This window comes from Typopeltis vanoorti, chromosome 4 (genome assembly GCF_054136105.1).
Source record: "Typopeltis vanoorti isolate ZY-2024b chromosome 4, IOZ_Tvanoo_1.0, whole genome shotgun sequence".
NCBI classification, from domain to species: Eukaryota; Metazoa; Arthropoda; class Arachnida; order Uropygi; family Thelyphonidae; genus Typopeltis; species Typopeltis vanoorti.
In genome coordinates, this window is record NC_143552.1 from 27,115,419 (window position 1) to 27,139,770 (window position 24,352).

At 35.2% G+C, this 24,352-nt stretch overlaps 1 protein-coding gene across 2 annotated transcripts in view; it reads right to left on the reverse strand.

Annotated features, from left to right (window-relative positions):
* LOC150107179 (uncharacterized) overlaps positions 1 to 24,352 on the reverse strand; it is a 446,221-nt gene that overhangs the window by 14,577 nt on the left and 407,292 nt on the right. For both annotated transcript variants that reach the window (XM_090391714.1, XM_090391715.1), the window contains exon 11: positions 14,961 to 15,030. In XM_090391714.1, the coding sequence (XP_090247840.1) occupies positions 14,961 to 15,030 (70 nt within the window). The remainder of the gene's footprint in view (positions 1 to 14,960; positions 15,031 to 24,352) is intronic.

The window sequence follows — 24,352 nt, forward strand, 5'->3', positions numbered from 1 at the left end:
ACTCACTACGAAAGATTCACAAGACAAGGTAACTGGAAGTATTAGAGAACACAACTGGTACAATTACTTCTCTAATATTTTTAAAGATAAAAGCCTTCACCCACATATTCTGACCAGTGAGAAAGATACAGCACTCATAATCCTAGAGGAAGAGTAATCCTTTCACTTAATCAAATGAAATCATCAAAGCACCTGGAATTGATGAAATACCCTCAGAGCTCTCTGTAAGAATGCTGGTCCTGATCTAATTAAACAATTAACCAAACTTTTCAATAATATTCTTTTCACTGGGACTATCCGAAATGATTGGAAAATAGGCAAAACCAAGACAATGTTCAAAAATGTAACAATTATAGGTCAATTACCCTTCTTTGCCACTCTTACAAAACCTTTGTAAAAATAATACAGAATTGTTTAAATAACAATTACAAACAACTAATAGAAGAAGAAAAAACTGGCTTTAGAAAAAAAGGTCAACAAATGACCATATCTTTACACTTCACAGTCTGGCCAAAATTGAGTGGGACAAAGGGGAGAGACCTTTCTTGCTGTTTTATGGATTTTAAACAAGAATTTGATTCTGTCAATACAGGAAAACTTATCCAAATATTAACAAAGAAAAACATAAGCTTTGAAATACAAAGATTTGTTTCAAACTACTATCAAAATACAAGTGCAATAGTTCAATATAAAATTATCACAACAACAACAACAAAAAAAAAAAAACTTGAAATCAAATGAGGAGTTATGCAAGGATGTCCACTCTCCCCATGCCTTTTTAAGATTTTTATCCAAGAACTCATTAAAGAAGAACTGTTCTCAGAAAAAAGGAGTAGAGTACAAGTCAATGGAAGACCTATCACACATGCAGATGATGTAATTATAACAGATAACAAATCCAACACCAGCTTGCAAAATTACAAGAAACCTGCAGAAATTATAATGATTATAAATTCAAGTAAAACTAAGATAATGAAAATTGGAAGATGCCTGGGTTTGGAATGCACTTAATCTGGATACCATTTAACAAATTAATGGCTTTAATTACATAGGAGCATATTTAACTTTAAATTTAAATGACATAGCAACAATAAAACAGACTCTCCACAGCATGGTCAATGATGAATAAAATTTGGAAAAACAATAAAATTCCTACAACTCTAAAAAATAAAATATGAAACTATAACACTACCAACAGCTTTCTACAGAGCAGACACTTGGTCCTTAAAAAAAGCAGAAAGGAAACTTGGCTTCTGAAATGAAATGCTTCAGGAAAATCAACAGAACATAAGACAAATGCACAAGTACTGCAAGATTTGAATATCCCTAACTCAACAATCTTTAACATAGTTAAAAAGCACCAACACTGTTGGTTTGGTCACATGCAAATGGAACTAGGCAGACTTACTTGCCTGGTATTTGAAGGCACTGTAGAGGTTACAAGACCCAATGAAAGACCAAGATTGGCATGGCATAAAGTCCTTAAAAATGCACTGGATTTACAAAGCTGGCATATGAAAGAGCTTGCTTTGGACAGAGAACGGCAGAAGCCTCTTATCCACATGGGACTCAACCTGCCTTGAGGATGGAAGAGGAGAGAGAAGATAAAGCAATATGATATAGTTCGCCCACCAATTAGAGGTCCCTCGACACTTCTGCGCATGTCAGAAAAAGGAGAATCCATTCTGATAATAGGGTAATCATTCTGTCTTCTGGGATGTAATAATAAACAAACTCATCTCATCTTCTTTATACCCTCTTTTACCTTGTGGTGTCGAGGGTCCATTGATCATCGGACCTCAATCCGTTTACAGAATAAGGTGGTCAGCCCTATGCCCCGGTATATCCTATGGCCTGTAGTGTTAAGTTCTCAAGGCCAGTTTGCCTGCTTTGCGGGATGAAAACCCCCAGAATAAACTGAAAAAAAACCCTGCTGTCCACGCCCAAGACTGGCTAACTTGGCTATGGCTGAGGAAGATCCTTCAGCTCCTCACGTCACCGACGGGAATCGAACCTAGGACACTCCTGTCCCAGGCATATGGTTGCGAAGCACATAGCCACTAGGCTAACCGCGCAGACTAATAAACAAACTCATTTTGTTTATTATTACAGGTCGGAAAATTTAGCTTTTCTTTTACGAACATTGCTGTTTTTAAAGTGTAACTATTTTGCTTGTATAACAATTGGAAAAATGTACGTAGAGTGTTAATAAAATTAAAAAAGGTATAGCATAAAACAAAAATGTAACTAAGTTTATTTTTAAGAAAGTTTTCTATAAAATAAAAATAATTATACAGAAATACAGAAATTATTTCAAATGAACTTAGATATTCTAAACTTACAGTTGAGAGAACTGAGACACTTTAATATCCTAAACTGATTAATTATTTATGACTTGTTGTGACTCTCAATAGCATGCAAAAAAAATGTTGGAAAAAATACCATTGTCAAATTCTTTTAATCTTCAGAGTCATCTGAATCGGTGTCCGAATCGCCATCACTTTCACTTAAACTGATCACCAAAGGTTCGCACAATTCTTCGATAATTCTGTCTCTATCCCAATATATATTTTCCAATGAGGTGACATGAGAGCAATATTTTCCCCACTTTTGAACTGTAATACTTTCAATCGCTTGTTCAGAAAGCTTAAAAAGTTTCGACATGTCAATATCCCCAGTTATGTTGCGATGGCGAATGAAACTTTTCACTTCTGCCCAAACATACTCAATAGCATTAATATTGCAATGATATGGTGGTAGCCTAAAAGCTAAAAATCCATGCTCTTTGAGCATAGTGTCGAATTTAAATAGTTTAGTTGTGGGCGAGTTTCTTTTGACCAAATTAAGCAATTCAATTTTTCGCATATGTGGGGAATGAGAAATGTTATTTGCAGAGAGCCAATCCATAAGAACTTGCTTCTTATTAGACCAATTTGGAACTTTGTTTAATCGAATAGAGTGATATGAAGCATTATCAATTATAACAACAGCATTTTTAGGAAGGTTTGGAATCAGTTTTTCTTCTGCTCACTTTTCGAAGATCGTAGAATTCATTTGCCCATGGTAATCTCCAATAGTTGAATTGGCTTTGTATAGTAAGTTTGAATTCGATAAAAAACCCATTTCTCCACCCGCACACAAAATTATTATGCATCGCGAGGCATTTCCGGCTTGTAGCACTCCACATTCTTCTTTAGACTGCCAACATTTTCCATAAGTTAAATTACTATCAATCCAAGTTTCATCTAGATACACAATCGGCCTTTTCTCCTCCCTGAAACGTCTTATTGCTCTCAAATACTGCGTTCTACATAAAACAACGTCACTTCGCTCCATGATAAGTTTCCTTTTATTCTGGGACTTTTTAAAACAAAATCCGATTTCATGAAGTATTTTCCTTAAAGTTTCTCTTTTCCAAAGAAAATTAATTTTTTCTTTCAGCACAGGAATCAATTTCGGAACAGTTGGCACTCTTTTCTCGACCACGTAAAAATCATGAATAGTTCTTCTTATAACGTCTACATCAAAATCATTCAAAGCTACGGTTTCGATGGTTTTCTTTCTCTGGCACTTTTTTTTTAGGAGATTTAAATTTTGGCTTACCTTCACCTTTTGATTCCCTACGAATTCTTTTAACAGTCGACCCCGATACACCTGCAATTGCACTTGCACGTTTTATGACTTGAGAAAGGGGAACAAGAAGACGGCCTTCTGACGATTCTTTTTCGCAGAATGTCAGCACATTATTCAATATTCTTTTGCAAGAGCTACTGAAACGTGTAACAATAGAACTTGTTGACTGTACCGGATCCATCATACAAATTAATAATAAAAAAATAATGCAAAAAAGGAACAACAAAAATCAAGCTAGTACTAGTACAGCGACAAACAAGAAAGCACGTGATTTCACATGTTGGCGACCAATTCGTACATCCTTCATTTCTTTCTCCCCTTCAGCATGAATCGACTATTCTTGGCACCAAGCCAAGAAGGGATCTATAAATGGTGGGCGAACTATATTGGTAATATGGGCACATCTAAACAACTGACATCAAACCTACTTTACATTTATGCTATAAAAAAAAATTAATATTTTGAGTTTATTGGCCCATTCCAATCCCAATAAAAGACTAAGAAGTATAAAATGATGTTCAAAACATAAAAAGTGCAAAGATATTTTTTCATTATTTTCTACAATTCTTTTTGAAATAATTATAAGAATTATTTTATTGAACCAGTTTGTTTTACTGAACCAGTTGTGCAGAAGATTTGCTGGCATATAACCATTTGTTTCATAACTGTTTTATTTGATTTGTAATGAGTGATTCAGGAGAAGGTGGGAAAAGTGGTTCAAAGTACATATGCAATTTTCTTTATAACAACTGTTTGAAAGAAAAATAATCTTTTTAAACAAAGTTTAATAAATAATAGTGATGCATAATTAATCAAATAATAGCACAGAAAACATTGATTCTGATATTAGGTATTGTTTCTGGGAAAATTCCCATGCTACTCCTCTTAAACACTATTATTATTACAGATATTATAACCTGTTTTTGTTTAGGAGTGTCCCTTATTTTAAATAGAAATTGGCTATTTTTGCTCAAAAATTTATATATATATTTTAGGGCATTATGGGTGAGTATTGAAGGCAATTATAGCAGAATAAAAGAGGAGGAAAAATTTTGTACATACCTTGTTTTGATACTAGGATGTCTTCAAATTCCATGTTTCTGCTGAAGGTTGTTTATAACAAGGGGGAAGGGAGCATGCAGGTGTGTGTTTTGATGCAGGAAGAATAAATTGGAAACCCGGATTTATTTTAATAATATATATATATATATATATATATATATATTACTGTGTTTTTAAGGGCACTTTTTTTTGGGGAAAGGGGAAGGGTTTACTTATGGGAGAACATTCTCCCCTGTCCCACTTTTCCCATAAGTAACCCCCCCCCCCAAAAAAAAAAGCACCCTTAAACACAATAATATATATATATATATATTATTAAAATAAACCTGGATTTATTTTAATAATTTTTAATAATGGCCTAAAATATATATATAAATTTTTGAGTAAAAATAGCCCATGTATTTAAAATAAGGGACACTCCTAAACAAAAACAGGCTATAATAGCTGTAATAATAATAATTGATTCTGACATTTTTTTTAGGGTAATACACAACATGTACATGTTGGTAAATGATTTGCTTTACTCATCAGTAACCACAAAGTATGTCTGTGTTGAACTATTGAATTCTAATGGTGTTCTCCTGCTAAGAGGCTGTGGGTTCGAATCCTGCCGTGGGCATGATTGTTTTTGATTGTCCTACAAACTTTGTGTGGAAAGGGAATCTGTGATCCTACCACTTATTCTAGCAGAAGACATCACTGCCAAAACCATGTGAGGTACGGCAGTGACCATATGGTGTCTACGGACGTCAAATATGAAAAAAAAAAAAAAAAAATAATTAATTCACAAGAGAGACAGAAACTGGTTTCTGAAATTTCTTAAATGAGTGTTTTACAAAACTGATTTTTTTTCTCTCCCAAATGTTAAAATTTGTTGCTCTTTAATCCCTTTTTTTTGATATACATTTCAAGAAGCATCAAGTTACTACAGGTGCTACACAACTGAATTTACATTGTTACCCCTTAAGTTTTAAATTGCATTTTGGTATTTTAAGACATCATTAACTACACCAATTCATCAAGATTATGGTCTTCCTCCGGGTCTTTATTTCAGCAATCTGGCATCGAACACCAGTTTTGCTAACCTCTTCTGTCCTGTTTATCTTGAATTTGCACTGCACATGTACGGACACACACCTTCTTGAATACAAGGACAATACTAATAGTGTCAAGGTGTTCCTTTTTAATATCTTCACTTTTAACACGACTGATTTGGTCATAATTACAGAAGAAATTAATGCTAATGAGACCAGTATATTATGTCTGTCAACTAAGTGTGATATTCTGGCCTGTTCCTGTTTTGGGTAATGAACGTTTATTGGATCCTGTCAATGATTCCATCAGCTCATTTTTCCAAATGCTCTCTCTCATATCTGTTGTCTCTATTGTTTGATCTCTAACCCAACTTTCAGATCCATAAAATTGATTTAAAGACTACTTTATATACTGCTAGTGATTTGGTTAATTTTTCTCTTTATACATTTATTCAACTGGCTTGCTAACATATCAGTTATATTTATTCTATTACCTATTTCCATAATTAACTTGTTACCTTTGCTGAAATTGTGCCTAAATAGCCAAAATGTTTCATGTTCTAAAGATTGAGCACTGAGAATGAATTAATATTCATGCCATTTTTTATCTCATCTCTTTAAGTTAATTAAAGAACTCTAAAAACTTGTAGTGCTGTATCAAAGATATATATGAAGCAAAGAGCTGAGATTATTATCTTCACTTTTTCATACCAGGTTTAATGCTGCTTTCCTTAATGAAAACATCCATAAAAATGATGAGTAAACAGTAAAGATAACATACATTCCTGTCAACCTGATACATCAAAACCACAATTTCCCTCATCTTCTTCATTTCTAACTGCTGATTTACAGTTTGATAACCTTTGCTGTTCGTGCACCAATAAACCATAACCCAACCAACCAACCAACAACAGGATAAAGTATAAATTATATTTTATTCTATCACATCTAAAAAACGTGAGAAGGTAAGAGGTAGCTAAATCTTTGCTAAAACTGCAGTTTTAGTGCAGAGTTTTGAAATGCTTTTCTTTTGTAACCTTATCATATACTTTTTCAAGATCTCCAAAATTTAAACACAGGTCCTTGTTATATTCCATAAATTCTTAACTATTTCTCTTCTTGAAGTTTCTCTTCCACAGTTTTCTAAGCTTCAAGTATGCAAGCATAAATCTATTCAGCAACATTTAGTAAGAAAATTACTTTATAGTTCTTGCTTTTTTTTTTTCCTTTTCATTTTCTTTTATTATTATAGAAGGTTACTGTGACTGCTCAATTCTAATCATCTGAAATTCAAAATTATGAACCATTCTTTTTTAAAATAATTTAATCATTAATTTATATTTAAATAATTTAAATTATTCTTTAATGCAAAATATGAGGATAATTTCTTGATTATCCTCATATTGCTTGTATTCTTGAAGAGCAGGCAATATCAAGTGGAGTGATGTGGGCAAATATCAGAATGGAGAATTGAACAATGATATACTGCATTTTTCGGACCATAAGATGCACCTTTTTTACTTGCAGAAAACGACTTAGAATTGGGGTGCATCTTACAGTCCGAAGGTAGGTGATACCGAGTAAGTCTTGGATTCTCACATTTTTGATGCGAGCCAAATGTGTGTCTCACTGCATACGTGGAAATTCCTGATTTACATACAAAAACTTTACAATCATCAATAGTAGTTAGTGGGCGAGCGTATGTGGTTTTGAACAGTTCATTTGGATCATTTTTATTTGTTGAATTTTTTTTATTGTCATAAAACTATAAACATGAGTATAAAACAAAAAAACTTTTCTATAACATTTTGTATTTATTGCTCAGAAAGATCTCACCAGTTTTGGTCTTTTTTGTTTCAGTCACCCCTATAATGTCGATCTGGTACTTATCTAATTCCTCAGCTAGCTCCATTTCTTTGCCATTCAGGCTTCTTATGTTGATAGTACCGATCTTTAACTCTGGTGATGTTGAGTTGGGGTTTATTTTCAGATTTGTTCCAGTAGCTGACTTTTCGCTGTTCGCCCTGGTTCACTGGCGAAAACAACGGGGGCCTTGTTTAATCGGGCGACGCCCCAGCCGGCATGAAATTTTGTCATGTTGTACCATCATTCTATATTTTGGTTTAATCAATAAGAATACAATTTGGTCGGCTAAATCCCAAATTGCCAGCCCATCCTCGTCCGTTCAGTATCCAAGTAGATACCCAACAGTATGCACCACGAGAAGGTGAGGATTGGACATTAGGTCAGAAGCCCTGGTCGGTTCTCCGCATTCCTTTAAATGCAATGTGGAGGTCTCCTCTCAGTTATACAGCTTTGACCCTTAAGCACCCCTTCTATATGTTCTTTGTATTTTAAATAATTTTTTTTTACATTGTCTGGAAACTCTGCTCTAGAGACCAAACATGGAACTTTATCAAGTCACTTCATGTCTCCAATAGGAGGGCAGTAGTCTCCCACTGTACAATGAAATTCATCTCCTAACTAAAGATAATCAGCTGGCAAGTTGAAGCTATATGGTGTGAGGAAGAATCTGTCAATATAAAATACGTAGTGGGATGTTACTGGACATAGTGAACCAGCTGCTAGCGAAAATGAAATGCATCAGCAAATAAATGTAATGGATTGTAAATGATTAATCATCGCAAGTAACTTTACCAAACTTTGTTTGGCCAGCACTGAAATCTCACAAAAAGAATGATGCTGAATTTATTGAGATGCTATGTGACAACTTTCTTGAGCTGTGTGTAACAATAAATAAATAAATAAAAATAAATAAAAAAAAATTTTAAAAAATCAAGGTCCAAGAGAATTAGACCAGATTACAGTGTCAGAAGACATTTTTGGTCATGACAGTTTAGCCTCCAGTTGGTGACAATGTTCATGTTGTACTGACCTGGGAAGTGGTTAAGTAAATGGATATTCCATTTTGAAAAGGTTATATGCTGAACCTTCAAAGCAGGAAATTATGACCACCTGAAGAGAATATTAGGTTCATTCCCATGGTATAGTTGCTGGATGGGAAGGGTAATGGCAGTGAGATGAAAGTATTTAAAAAATACATCAATGAAATAATATTGGAATGAGTCTCTAGAGTTTGAAGAATAAACAGGTTGAGAATAAAATAACAAATTCTCAAGAAAGAAGCAATTAGGAAAATTATGAAGTGCAGGACAGAAGAGTTATGACTATTATAAGGAAAGTAAGTGTGAGTATGAAAAAAACTGGGTCTGAAAGCTAAAAACAACCCAAAAGAATTCTATATTGCAAGTAAAAGAAAGAATGAATGTGAAAGAATAATTCGCATCAATGCAGATGGCATAGGTGTGGCACATGCAGAAGAGATTGTTCAAATATTGAATGCCAATTTTGTGAAAAGCTATCAACCTGGTGTATACAACTTAGTGCTCAATGCTACCTCTACAGTGGAGGAACAAATTCAGGTGCATGAGGAGGAGAGAATACTACAACTGTTGTATAAATTGAATATGAATTTGAATGAAGAGATATCAGCACAGATGCTAAAAGAGTGTTCGCTGAACTAACTGTTCCTTTGACAAGGCTGTATAATTTGAGGTTGAGCACACGGAAAATTCCACAGGAGTGAAAAGAATATATTTATTTATTTATTCATATGGGGTTTTCCAATTCTCCCTCATCCCTTGGGGGGGGAAGCAGGTTGAGCCCTCCTAATTTTATGACTATAAATCCGTGCATGTTCACGGGGCCAGTTTGCCTGTTCTGAGGTACAGAAAACCCAAGTTTCTGGATGAAAAACCCTCTACCTCCATATGAGACCGGCTAACTCACCTTTAGTCGAAAGAAACCAGATGGGTTCCTTGCATCATAGATGGAAATCGAACCCAGGCCTTTCCGACCAAAGGGTTCTGTCTCTATACCGACTGAGCTACAGAGGCTCTAAAGAACATATGATAATCCCATTGCACAAGGATCATGCAAAGACTAACTATCAACCTATAAGTATCTCTGGATTGGTGGCAAAGATTTTGGAAAAGTTGGCAATAAACTGCATACAGAAATGGATTGACAGAGAATCTATACTTTACAATGAAGAGCATGGTTTACTAAGGAGAGAAAACAGATATACCATGAGATGTTTGTTGGACTTGACAAACTTTTGACAGGATTCAGCATAGAAGTCTGTTGCATAAAGAAGATATGGGATTGAATTATAAACTACTAGTTTGGATAACAGGATGCCTGAATGACAAAAAAAATTATACAGGAATATCTCGATTATCGCGGTTATTGTGGCCACGAAAAATACCGCAATAATCGAATGTGCGATAATCGGGATAAATAATGCATGTAAAATGGGCGATCATTACCAAGTATTTTTCAAATCTATTAATTAAATTTTACATATGAAGTAAAAAAGAAATGTGTTAAATGTGTTAAGTAAAAAATGAAGGTTCATTTAGAAAAACAAGATTATTTTTTAATGCATTTTTGAAAATTATGGAGACAACTACCGTGTTTGAATAAAAACTTTAGTTTAATATAACTAAAATCTACATTTAGACCTTTATGTCAAGGTCATCTTCTGGAGCATACAACTATACATAGAAAACAAGCTACACTACAATCAAACTGGTTTGTTAAAGATACTGACCAACCACTACAACAATTGTTGGCCTGACCTCTGGTGAGAAAAAAAAAAAAAAATTTATACATCAACTCTAGCGCTAGAGTCCAATCATTAGTGTTATCTGTTGGTTGTAGAAATACATTGGGCGCAACAACAAGTATCTATCTATATACATATATTAACATCATGATTATACCTGTACATTCCAGCCAATTGGTATGGAATGGTTTCTAATACTAGTTGAAAATTGGCTAGAGTCCTGACTTATGCTGGATCTTATATATTAGATAGGCTGAATGTGTGCCATCCAGATCCTCAGAATTTTCATGCCATCTTTGTTGTTGATATTTGGGTGGTTTATCAGGATTTAGCAGGCTTCCTTAAATTTCCTTTCATACCAGGTTTTTGTGTGGTGTAAAGAGTGGGTGCTTTTCCAGTTGATTTGGTGTAAGGTGTTGAGCGCGTGGTCTGAGAGGCCTGCTTCACCATAATGGTTATATTTAACGTGTTCTTTCTTGCGTATAGGGATTGTCCGTCCTGTTTCACCAATGTACGGTAAGTTACAGGTGCAGCGGATGCAATAGACTCTTGGATGAGCTAATTTGTTCGTTATTATCATCGATTTGAGCATCGTAAGCACGTTCTCTCTCGAGGTTAATTAGGTCTTCATCATCCAGCTCCTTATCATGTGACTGAAGCAGGTCTTGAACATCACCTTTTTCAATTTCCTTTAGTCCTAGATCGAAGCCAAGCTTAGTTACGCCATTGACAACACGGGTTACTTCATTTTCAAATCCTTCAAAATCATTTGCACAATGAGGAATAATCTTTTGCCACGCTGCTCTCAGGTTGCTAGACGTTACTTCACTCCATGCTTCCTTGACATTCTCAATGCAATTTTATTGAACGCCTTCCAGAATTCTGTCAAAGTCAAAGCTTCATCTCCTGTAGTCTTTTCTATTGCTTGTGAAAAAGTTCTTCGTAGGTAATATGCCTTAAAAGATGCGATTAGACCCTGATCCATTGGCGGGATGATGGAAGTGGTATTAGGTGGTAAATAAATAATTTTTACATTTTCGCACAAATCATTCAATGCTGTTGGATAACTAGGTGCATTATCTAATATCAACAAGATTTTAAAATCAAGATTTAATGACTTGCAGTACCTTCCAGCTTCAGGACAAAAACAGTTTTTAAACCAATCCTCAAAAATAGTTTTTGTCATCCAAGCTTTTCTATTGAATCTCTAATGAACAGTGAGAAAATTTTTATCTAAACTTCTAAGCGGGCAAGGATTTTGTGAATGATAAATAAAGAGAGGCTTCATCTTGTAATCTCCAGAAACATTTCCACATAGTAAAAGTGTTACACGCTCCTTCGAAATCTTGTAGCCAGGCTGTGATTTTTCATTTTTTGCTAAAAATATTTTAGTGGGCATTTTTTCCCCCATAATAAGCCTTTCATCAGCATTAAATACTGTATTTGATCATCGGTATAATTTCCTTCTTCAATGATCTGTTGCAATTCACCAGAAAAAACAGCTGCTGCTTTTTCATCGGCACTTGCAATTTCACCTTGTACATGAATACTATGAATGCTCGATCGCTTTTCGAACCGATCAAACCACCCTGAACTTGCAGAGAAAGTTTTTTTCACTACTGATGCCGAATCATTTTTGCTTTCTAATTGTTTTCTTTTTAAAGTTTCAAACAAATTCAATGCTTTTGTTTTTATAGTCATTTGACTAAGAGGAATTCTCTTTTGGTTGCAATCTCCTATCCACACTAACAATAGCGTTTCCATTTCAATCATAAGATGGCTTCTGTTTCTCGTAGTTTGGGACTCAGATGAGGTCGATGCACTTTGTCCTAGTTGCTTATCGTTTGCAGCATGGTCTAAAATATGGCGAACAGTTGATTCATTTAGACGGTACTCTCTTGCAATTTTGGCTTTGGTTATGCCTGCTTCATACTTATTTATCATATGCCACTTATCTTCTAAGCTGATCATCTACGTTTCTTCTTGATTAGCTGTAGACTTGATATCATCCTTGTTTCTTTTAGCATTCATTGTAGGGTAAATAAGAAGAGAAATAAATATCCACATGTACTTCAGACAAAGGCGGACAGTTACTGGTGAGTAGGCGCTGTCGGATAAAAGCGAAACGCTACAAGAGAGCGATACCTGGAGAGTGGTGATTCGAACTGGTTGCATATGTAGTGGGCTGCATCTCGCGGCCACAATAATTCGAATTTGGAGCGCAATAATTGGAATTTTTGTATCAAATTACAAATCGTGATAAATCGAGAATCGCGATAATCGAGGTATTCCTGTATATGGAGGATGCGAGTCTACCAGATGTCTACCAGTGACCAGCGGCGTACCCCAGGGATCAGTCCTTAGTGAACTGTTATTCAATCTTCACATTAATGACATTGGAAAGGATTTAACAGGAAACATGCACCTATTTGCTGATGATGCAAAGACAGCTAAGGTAATCAGGCAACTGACATGTAGTACTTGCAGAATGATTTGAATAAACTGGAATTATGTAGATGAGAAAATGGCCGTCAGTTCAATGTTGGTAAATGTAAAGTTACAATTAGATATAATGAGATATCCAATGGCATATTATATTGATGGGATTATGCTAAAAGAAACTGACCAGGCTAGGGATCCTAGAGTTTCAGTAGACAAGAAGTTGAAATTCAGGGGCTGTATAGCAAAAGTTACAAATACAACCCAGAAAGTAATTGCAATGCTAAAACAAACACTGACATGTAAAAAAAAGAGAAGTCATTATGTCTCTTTACAAAGATTTGATACGACTTCATTCAGGCTACTGTATGCAGATCTGGTTTTCAAGGTGATGCAGATACAATGGAAAGGGTAAAATGATACTGAGTCTGTATAGGAGAAAGAGGGTTGTACAGGATACCAGTAGATGGAATTTTTTCTTTTAAGGAGGATGATGAGTGCATCCAAGGAAGTTGAGAATTAATGTATCATGAAGGGGATGAAAACTAGATTTTTCTCTCAGTGTGGTGCATGATTAGAATGGACCACCTTTGGAGGTGAAGAATGCAGGTAGTGTAAATGGATTCAACAGAGGGTATGACATGTGCGAGTGATATGTTGCCTCCCTTGATGAGTGACTGACTCTTTGGAGGTCTCTTGTAATAATATATATATATATATATATATATATATATTTTTTTTAAGATTCTGCCACCTGGGTCTTTGAGGTTTGGTTGTTTTCAAACTTTTTCATTTTCTCCAGTAATTTTTGTATATTTTAGTCAATTCATCTTTGAAAGCTATTCAACACTGATTCCTTTTAAATCTTTCTTAAATGTATTTAATTTTAATGTAATACATTTATCTAGCTCAAAAAGTACAGGAATAATTTCATATTTGAAATCCTCTATATGCGTGTAAGCCATAGATACTTACACATGTAGAAAATTACAGAATTTTATTCAAAATCTTCAATATATTACATCCAATGTAGCAAGGATGTCATCAGGGAGAAAGACCAGTAACCATATTCAAAATATGAATCATAGAGCATGTGCTTAACAGCTTACTAAAGGGACAACTATAAAAAGTTTATGCAGATTAATATTTAAAAAAATATGAACAATTAAGAGTAACCACTTCCCGAAATTGGAAACTGGTATACAGTCACAGTGGTTAAGGTTCATATGATTTCATAGCGTTTCATATGTTTCAAGGAAAGAATAATTCAATTTGAATCTGCTGGAATGAAGAATCTTTTTCTGATTCTAAAGATCTCTATGACTAGTGGCAATAATATGAGAAGCAGCCTGGATTTGATGGATTCCAAAAATGCAACACAGTCTTGATGTTCTTGGATTCTAATCAAAGCAGGAGCCAGTCTGTCTAAAGTAACAAAGTATCAAGTACATGAGCAGGGTAATTGATAAACACTTGCATATTTTACTTTGTAAAAGTTGCTATGCAATTAAGTAACACAGTCTGTATACAATCAAAATATGCTGAATTATTCAAGTTTTATTATCTCATAATATGCAACTAAAGATATTGATTGATTATTTTTTTTTTTCCCTCTGTTCAATGTACTTCACAACATGTCTTAAAATGATCTATTCATCTGATTTTTACAATGATCAGTACTTCACAAATAAACTCAAGAGAAACATATTGGGAGGGTTAAAGGAAAAAATGAACCTTGGTAAAACAAAACATAATATGAAGAGGAGGGGGGAGTCTGGAGAGTTTTCTGATAAACACCTAGAACAAAAATTATATTAAATTTGTACTTGTAATATGTATTTGTAATAATTACTTCTTTTTCTTTCTTGTGGTTATATCAGATGCTTTAATATCGTTTTTGTTCTAGATGTTTATATAAGAACTTTCCAGACCCCTCCCCTCATATATAATAAACTTTTTATTAATGTTGTCCTGTACATAGCATAATTAACCAAACCTATCAGAAAAATATGACTAATTATTTACTCATGTATTTTCATGCTTTGCATCTTACACGAGCCCACAGCCTAAAATGTAAAACTCATATGGTTATAATGTATTCTAAACAATTTTCAAATTTTATAACTTTTAAAAAGAATGCTGACCTGATTTATAAATAACTGAAGCTTCTTCTTTTTTTGCTTCATGAGTACCATCACTGCAGATTTTTAAAGCCTACAGTCAGAAAAAAAAAGTTAGAGTTAGAGTTATGTAAAATCAGAGGTAAAACAAGGATGCACATTATCTCCACTGTTATTTATCATTTATATGGATTGCATTATGAAAGAAAGTAGCTTTAAACCTGATATTCAAATAGCAGATGGCAAACAGCCCTTTGCTTTCCACAGATGATGGACTCCTAAACACATCCAGCGCAAGTGTCCAGGATTCTCTAACTAAATTGAATCACAGGTGTAATAAATTAGGCATAAAAATCAGCAATAAAAACACCAAAAAACTATGAAAATAGCCAGGAACTTAGAAAAGCTGTATTCTCAATGGAGAATGTATAGAACAAATAAAATGTTTAGGCTATTTATACACAATTTTTAGTGAAGATAGCAAATTAAATTTGGAAATAAACAGAATAATCAAAGCTAGTATGGTGGGAGTGGGTTGAATAAATTTATGTGGAATAAAAGTGAAATTAGCCAAACCACTAAACTAGCAGTATACAAGATGGTGTTCAAACCAATTTTAACTTATGGATCTGAGAGTTGGGTTAGAAATAAAGCACTTCATCAAAGACTAGAGACCACAGATATGACGGTTCTGAGAAAAATAAGGAGTGAACCAATATCAATGACAGAATCATATTAAAAATGAAGACATTAGGAAGGAACTTTATATTGTTTGCATTCAAGAACATGTAAGCAATCTAAGGTGGTATGATCTGATCAAGTACACAGAATGGGAGAAGAAAATTTTGCAAAACAGGTGTTTGATGCCAAGATGACAGGAAAAATAGGAAGTCTTGGATTGATTCAGTCAGAAGTGCATTAGAAGAACAAAATGTTAGATATGACAATACTGGAGTGCTGACAAGTAATAAACTAATTTGGAGGAAAATTGTTGATAAGAGATTAATAATAATGTAAACTTAATCATGTAGTGCTGTCATAGTAGCCTGAAGATACCTCAGGGTATATATCAGAAAACTGATGGTTGTTTCATATAATGCTTAAGGTCTCCTTAGAATTTCAGCACAATTTCATAATTCTTTTTTTGTTTTGGGGGAGGGGGTAGGTAGGGATACTGAGGAGTTTTCTAACTGGAGACACCTCAATGTCATTTGAGTGATTTTTGACAACATTTGGAATGTAGGCGTTTCATACAGTTTGAAGATGAATTCTCTGAAAATTTCAGCTGAAATAGGGCAAAAATTTATAAAGGATGTTAAATCCCACATTTTTTTAAAACCGAATATGAAACTCAAGGATTAGAATCAGAGAGTTTCATGGCGAATATAGTAAACTATAAAAGTATCAGCGATTACTAGTGTGAGCTAATGCAAGTAGTCCTAGTACGTAGTATAATGCCAGGCAACTCGCAGCAAAGGTGGTAAAGTTCTGATCGCTATTCTTGGTATTTTCCATAATGTAAAAACACATTTCCTAGGAAATGTATGCTGTTATTACATTATGGAGGGAGGTCACTACCCAGACCAGTATCAGCCTTTTTTGAGGCTTTATCAGTGAGTAGCTAGACCAAATTAATACCAAAGGGTATAGCGAAAAGAACTTATATACTCTGCTATACAAGTTGTCAAACAGGTGCACCCATTAAGTTACTTAAATATAAAGAGCCAATAGGCTTCATTTCGGCGATATAAACATGATTTAAATTAAGGGGATATTAAATCCCACATTGTTTTAAAACCGAATACGAAACTCAAGGATTAGAATCAGAGAGTTTCATGCCAAATATAGTAAACTATAAAAGTATCGGCGATTACTAGCGTGAGCTAATGCAAGTAGTCCTAGTACGTAGTACAATACCAGGCAATTCGGTTTTATAACATCCACAGGCTATTCAGAATGACCTTGTCACAGTGTCTACACAGGGCAGACTAAGTTCTGCAGCATACAAACGCATGAGTCTTATAACATTTAGAAGCAGCAGTGGCACTGAATGTGTTAATGTCTTCTGCAGATGATTCATATTTAAATAGAGAAAGGTTTACAACTAAAAACGCTCATAAAACAACAGGAATTTATTAGTCGTTACATTAAGTAAAATACACTAACTAGATTCTACCTCAAATAGAACTGGTGGCTTCATTGCAGCAAAAACTATAAATATATGGTTGATAAAATATATGATTAAATGCTGAAAAAACTGTTACAGTAAACATAAAAATGCATAGTATGCAAATCATCATACTGTTAGTTTTAGACTTATTTTTTCTCACAATTCTCCATAAAAAAAAGGTGAGCTGAAGGAGAAGAGAGGAAGCTGCCTGCAGCAAGTCCAAATTTTTTCTTATAAAATGTTTTGTTTCACTGACGTGTTAGAACTCTTTACAGGTGTGGCTTACCCTACATAGATTTCTCATAATGTCACTGACTTATTTGAACACTCTCTCTGGTCCATTTTTTTCTCCAAAAAAATATGAATGTGAACACTGTGGTGGGACTGTGGATGGCATATCAGCCTGTGTACTATGTGAATGTGCAAGAGAACTGGCATTGCCTCTGACAAAGTTGTTCAATCTAAGTCTCAGGTCTGGCAGGATTCCAAGGGAGTGGAAAGAGGGTAAGATAGCACCATTGCATAAAGGTGGCTCCAAGACAGAGGTAGTAAACTACAGACCAATTAATATATTGGGAGTGGTTGTTAAAGTATTGGAAAAGTTGGTGAAAGGTAAAATACAACAGTGGGTGGATAGGGATGCGATACTTTACAGTGGGCAACATGGCTTTCAAAAGAGTAGGTCCAGTTTTAGTAACTTATTTCCATTTTATAATAATGGAAATAAGTTGAGCAGAATTGGATAATGATAATGGCTACACCATGATACTGCTTGACTTTGCCAAGGCATTTGAGAGAATACCAGGAAAACTATTACAAAAACTATGTTAAAGATACCAAGCAATTTTAAACCTGGTTTTACTCCATATTTTCCAAGTAAGCAAACAGACAAAATGTCAAGTTTGCGCCTGCAATTTATGCAAGACTAGCTGATCCCACAGGTAGTGCAAGACCAAGGCAACTCGTGGTAGAGGTGGAGCAAGCTCTGATCACTAATCTTAATATTTACCCTTAATGCCAAAACACATCTCCAAGAAGGGGATGTATGATGTTTTGTATTAAAGGCAAGGGGCCACTACCCAGACTGGTTTCGACCTTTATTGAGGTCTCATCAGTGGGGAGCCAGGCTGCATTACTAAATCTTGGTATTTCTAGCCTGGCTCCCCACTGATGAGACCTCAATAAAGGCCGAAACCGGTCTGGGTAGTGGCCCCTTGCCTTTAATACAAAACATCATACATCCCCTTCTTGGAGATGTGTTTTGGCATTAAGGGTAAATATTAAGATTAGTGATCAGAGCTTGCTCCACCTCTACCACGAGTTGCCTTGGTCTTGCACTACCTGTGGGATCAGCTAGTCTTGCATAAATTGCAGGCGCAAACTTGACATTTTGTCTGTTTGCTTACTTGGAAAATATGGAGTAAAATCAGGTTTAAAATTGCTTGGTATCTTTAACATAACTATATCCAAGTTCAAAATACTTTCTATTACAAAAACTGGAGAGAATGGGAATGGATATGAGGCTAGTAGTAAGGATAGGGGGGTGGCTGACAGACACCTGAGAGTAGTATATGGAGAGTGGAATCTAGGAGAATGAGGGTGACTAGTGGAGTACCTCAGGGTTCTGTACTAGGGCCACTGATCTTTAATTTGTATATCAATAATATAGGGAAAAATTTAAGGGGAGATATTCAGTTGTTTGCTGATGATACAAGACTGTGGAGAGCAATAGTTGATAAAGGTCATGTAGATATCCTGTAGGATGATTTAAATAAATTGGCATTGTGGACAAAGGATAATGATTTAATGTTGCAAAATGTAAGGTTGCATATGGTGTATCATATTGATGGTATTGGTTTGCAGCAAACTGATGAGGCTAGGGACTTGGGGATAATGGTGGACAAAGAATTAAAGTTCATAGGGCATACTGGAAAAATTTGGTAAAATAGTGCAACAAATTACTTGAATGTTGAAAAACACGTTAGCAAGTAAAGATAAGGAAGGCTATGATTCAGCCATATCTTGACTACTGAGCAGATTTGGTTACCTGGGGACAAGGAGGTGGTCGAAAAGATTCAGAGATGAGTGACAGGTCTGTGGAATCTTCAACCTATCCTACGACGATAGGTTGAAGGTTTATGGACGACAAAGTTTAGTTCATAGGCGGAAAAGAGGGCACATGATGGACACTTTTAAGATATTCTTCTTCTTCTTTTCCCACTTAAGTAGGGTCACTGTTTGTGGCGAGTCTCCTCCACAACTTCCTGTCTTGGGCTGTAGCCACATCCAAGTTCTTCATCCTCAAGTCCTCCTCCTCCATCTCTTCTTTGGCTGTCCGCGCTTCCTCTTCCCCTGCACATCCATCTGCATGACCTTTCTTCCCACATACTCTACCTTTTGGAGTGAAAAGATTAGCAGCAGTATATCACATTGGTGGAACCATACTCGAGATTGATGAGCCCAGGGATTTGGGAGTGTTGGTGGATAGGGAGTTGAAGTTTAGGGGGCACATTGCAAAAGTGGCCAAAACAGCTCATCAAATCACTTGGTTGCTGAAAAATACTTTAACAAGCAGAGACAAACAAGTTATTGTTCCTCTATATCGAACCTTGATAAGACCCCCATCTAGACCACTGTGTCCAGATATGGGCGCCAGGGTTTCTTCTTGATGGGGAGGAGGTGGAGAGGATCCAGAGATGAGTGACCAAGATGATAGCAGGTCTGTGGAATAAACCTTATGAGAACAGGTTGAAGATTTGTGGATTGCAAAAATTCGTTGATAGGCAGAAAAGGGATGATATGATTGAGACATTCAAATTATTGAAGGCTTTCTATAGGATTAATCCAGAAGATATTTTTGAGAATAGGATTGGTGGTGGGAGGACTAGGGGCCATACATGGAAGCTGGGCAAAAGTGTGGTTAGCAAGGGTGTTAGAACTAGGTTTTTTTACTTGGAGAGTGGTGAATGAGCGGAATAAGCTGCCAGAGTCTATTGTGGGTGCTATGACCGTGAATGAGTTCAAGGCGAAGTATGATAGATACTGTATGAATGTCGAATAGTTGCTCTTGACATGATGTTAGGGCCTCCATCGATGAGTCTGTCGACCTTGGAGTTGCCCGAGATGATAATAATAATAATAATAGTATATATATATATCAGGGGCATATATTCAGGATATGCTAGGTGTGTGGAATATTATATTTATTCCTGTTAAAGACACACTCCTAATTGTTTCCTGGCTTTGCGTGATTCCTAAAATTAAACACAATATGATAATGCCTCATGAAGAGGACACTTTTCAACGCTTAAACGTTACATCACATACACGTTAACAGCCCAGAAGTACAGTAAAAAAAAACATCTCTGAGCCCTTTGAACGGGCATACAGATGGTGCAGTGGTCAAATTCTTAGCATTTTAGTGGTTTTAAACCACCCAGAAGGCAAGGCAGGGTGTGTGCTGCAACAACAGCACTCAGAAATCAATGGTTGTGATTGGTTATTGTGACAATCAATCCAATCATTTGTCATGAATTGATATTTTGGCTTTCTGAGGTTCATCTGTTTTGCGTCAGTGAAGCACAAATTTGTGTGTTCAGGATACCTACATAGACAAGTAATTTTCTATAAATAATTTAGAACATTTTTGCCCATATTTATAATGGGGAAACAGTCTTGACAATCTACTGAATGTCTTGTTTTCTGACAGAGCTTTTGCAGATTGTATGATTATAGTCGAAGCAGGTTGGAACTTATGTATAAGTAAGTAAAATGAGTTACCGTATTTTTAGGATGATAAGACGCACCTCAAATTTATGAGACTATTTTTAGAAAAAAATATTTTATTATATAGAGATATTCACAAATTCTTACTTAATTTTGATTTATTGTTACAATCATTTGTATTAGCAACATTCAGTTCATCTTCACTCTCGGTACTATCACTCGTATCGTTAATGTCACCGTTCGTATCACTTTTGTCTGAACTATTCTTGTCACTCCCTTCAAAAACTGCATCACCTTCGGTACCATCCATCACATTACTTACCCCGCATTTCTTAAATGACTTTATAATCGTCTCTTCTTTCACAGCTTCCCATGAATTTTTTACCCAGGTACATACTTCTGAAATTGTTGACCGTTTCATACATCGTGTTGCCGTAACATCGTGATTTGGCTTTGCCATCCATTTGTTCCACTCTTCCCACATAAAATTTTTGAATGGTTTATTAATAGATCCATCCAAGGGTTGTAATCGACTTGCAAGGCCTCCAGGAATGAATCTAATTCTGTATTCATTTCTTTTAGAAGCTTCTTGGTTGATTCTGTTTTATGCGCTCTGAATTGATCCCAAACAAACATCGCACCTGGATGTTTTTTCCATATCTGTTGTCTCCATAATTTCATTCCTGTTTCATCCATCCAGCCTTTATCTTGAACGTGGATAATAATGTCACGAGGAATTTCATCTCTTGGTAACATTTTTCTCTTGAAGATTAATGTGGGGGTAGTTTTGTTCCTTCCGCGCAACAAGCTAAAACTACAGTGTAGTGAGGTTTTTCATGACCTGTTGTTTTGATCACTATTGATTTGGTGCCTTTTGAACCTACTGTCCAATAATAAGGAACATCGAAAGTTAGAGGCACTTCATCCACGTTTGCGATTTGATTAAGCTCAAAGTTAAATTTCCTTCTCACTGATATGACAATCTATGGAATTCTACAATTTTAGCTTCATAGTCAGCCGGCATTTTTTGGGCTAGAGTGGTTTTTATACACATGCATAACCCGTGTCTTTTCATAAATCTAAAGCACCAAGACGGTGATCTGGCAAAATCTAAAATTTCATTAGCAGTTGCCAATCGTTTCGCTTCAAAAATTATCATTTTCGTAGAAACAGATATTCCCATGTTTCGATGATTTGTTACCCAATTTTTCATTTGTACTTCTAATTCTGGCCATTTTTCTAGGTGCGAACGGAATGGTTTCTTGTCTACATAGCAGTTTTAATTGTTCCTCTTGTTTTCTCCACTCACGAACCATTTTTTCTGTTGGTGGTGGACCAAAATGTCTTTCTGCTGCTCTGTTTCCATACTGTTTTGCATAATTTATCACATTTAATTTATAACTCACGTTATATGAAAGTCTTTTTTGTTTTACACTCATTTTTTCTAATTTACGGTTCATTTTTAACGACTTATAAAAAATAATTCAAATGAACCGTACAAAAGCGCATATGTTTACACACTAATGACCATTGACGCTCTAAATAAGTGATTCACCCGCATGCAGCGAGATAACTTAGGTACCTACCTCCAGTAGAGTACTTACTACTCTTATTAACATATTGCATCAGTAATTGAACTTTGCTAACAGCTTCGGTACAGTGAAAGATTTGTATTTTAATGTTACCTTGGGACCATAAGACACATCCCAATTTTCAGTCGATTTTTCTATGTAAAAAGGTGCGTCTTATGGTCCGAAAAATATGGCATTTCATCCTTTATTTAGTTCAATCCGGAAAAATAACACAGGTGTGCAATAGGAAAGTTGTCTGAGAAGTAATAATTGATTATTATAGATTTTTAGGTGCAGAGTTCAGAAAAAATAGTAAAAAAATTCCATCACCCACCAATTTTACCCAATTTCATCATTTTTATTAATAGTATTTAGATTTAAATTCAGCACATTGGTATTTATTTTCATTCTCCTTTATTTACAGCTAATAAGTTGTATAAGTGCTTTTTTGAAGTGCCTTTTTATGGTAAATAAAGAAATTTCCACGAAAGTTCTCATTTTTAAAATAGGAGAGGGAGGGAGGAATGCAGATAAAAGTGCAGGTGGCTACTCTGAATTTGATTTGCCGAGATAACGGATGACTTTCCTGTTCTCACAGACATTTTCTTGTGTGATTCTTTGGTTGAACTTTAGTTGTTGACTACTAAGGTTATCATATTTCTGAAAGGTGGCATATTTTCTAAGAAGAAAGAGATTTTCTTCCTTACTTTTCAGAGGAAGGTGATTTAGTTTATTGTAGTGATGTTCTCGGACTGATAAGCAAACTCAACATAAAATATGAAGTCGTTGATTGGAGGTTGTTTATCGATTCCTCAAAAAGAAGCCTCAAAGCTGTGCTTCTCCATAATTACACATGGATGGACAGTCTGAGGTGATCTTAAAGTCATATCTATGATTTTGGGACAACAAAGAGGATACACCAAATATCCATGCTTTTTGTGTGAGGGGACAGCTGAGATTGAGAGCAACATTGGATCAAGAAGGAATAGCCATAAAGAGTCACATTACAACCTGGAAGTAAAAATGTGTTACACGAAACTTTGGTTGTTCGGGAAAAAATCCTTTTACCCTCGCTTCACATAAAGCTGGGATTAATGAAGCAATTTGTCAAGGCTTTGTCGAAAGAAGGAGAGGGTTTTAAATACATCTGTGAAAATTTCCGGGATTATCTACAAAAAAATTGAAAGAATGTATTTTTATTGGTCCGGACATCAGGAACTTAGGAAGGATAAACTGTTTGAAGGAAAAATGGCAACCGTTGAAAAAGAAGCATGGAAAGCTTTGAAAGAGGTGATACCAAATTTTTAGGAAATCACAAGGATCCCAACTATAAAATGATTGTGGAAGACATGCTACAGAAATTCAAGGATTTGGGCTGCTCCATGAGCTTAAAAGTGCACTTTCTCAACTCTCATTTAGACCACTTTCCTGAGAATCTGGGAACTGTCAGTGAAGAGCAAGGAAAGTGATTCCACCAAGACATCAATGAGATGAAAAGAAGGTATCAGAGCAGGTGGAATGTCAACATGATGACAGACTATTGCTGGATGTTGCACAGAGACGACCCAGAAAAAGAATTTCATAGAAAAAGTTCAAAAAGAAGCTTTGAAGAAAAAAGACACCACAATGAAATATAAAGTATGTAGTAAAGATTAATCTTTAATTACTTAAAAATTTTTTTTCCCAATACTTTCATTCCAAAAATGTTCATAAAAATTTTAAATACTGTTATTTTACTTAATATAATGAGTTTTAAAGCTATTTTACTGTAATATTGAGATCCATTTTGTGAAAAATCCTTGTGTGACAGAGAAAAATGGAAGAGATATTTGAAATCAGTGGTCAAATATAAATCAGAAACAGTTAATAGTTTCCAGAGAACTTTTCATGACTCAAATTTTGCAGGCCTGTGTAATTTACCAAGTGTTAACTTTTTCCAATTTCTCTGC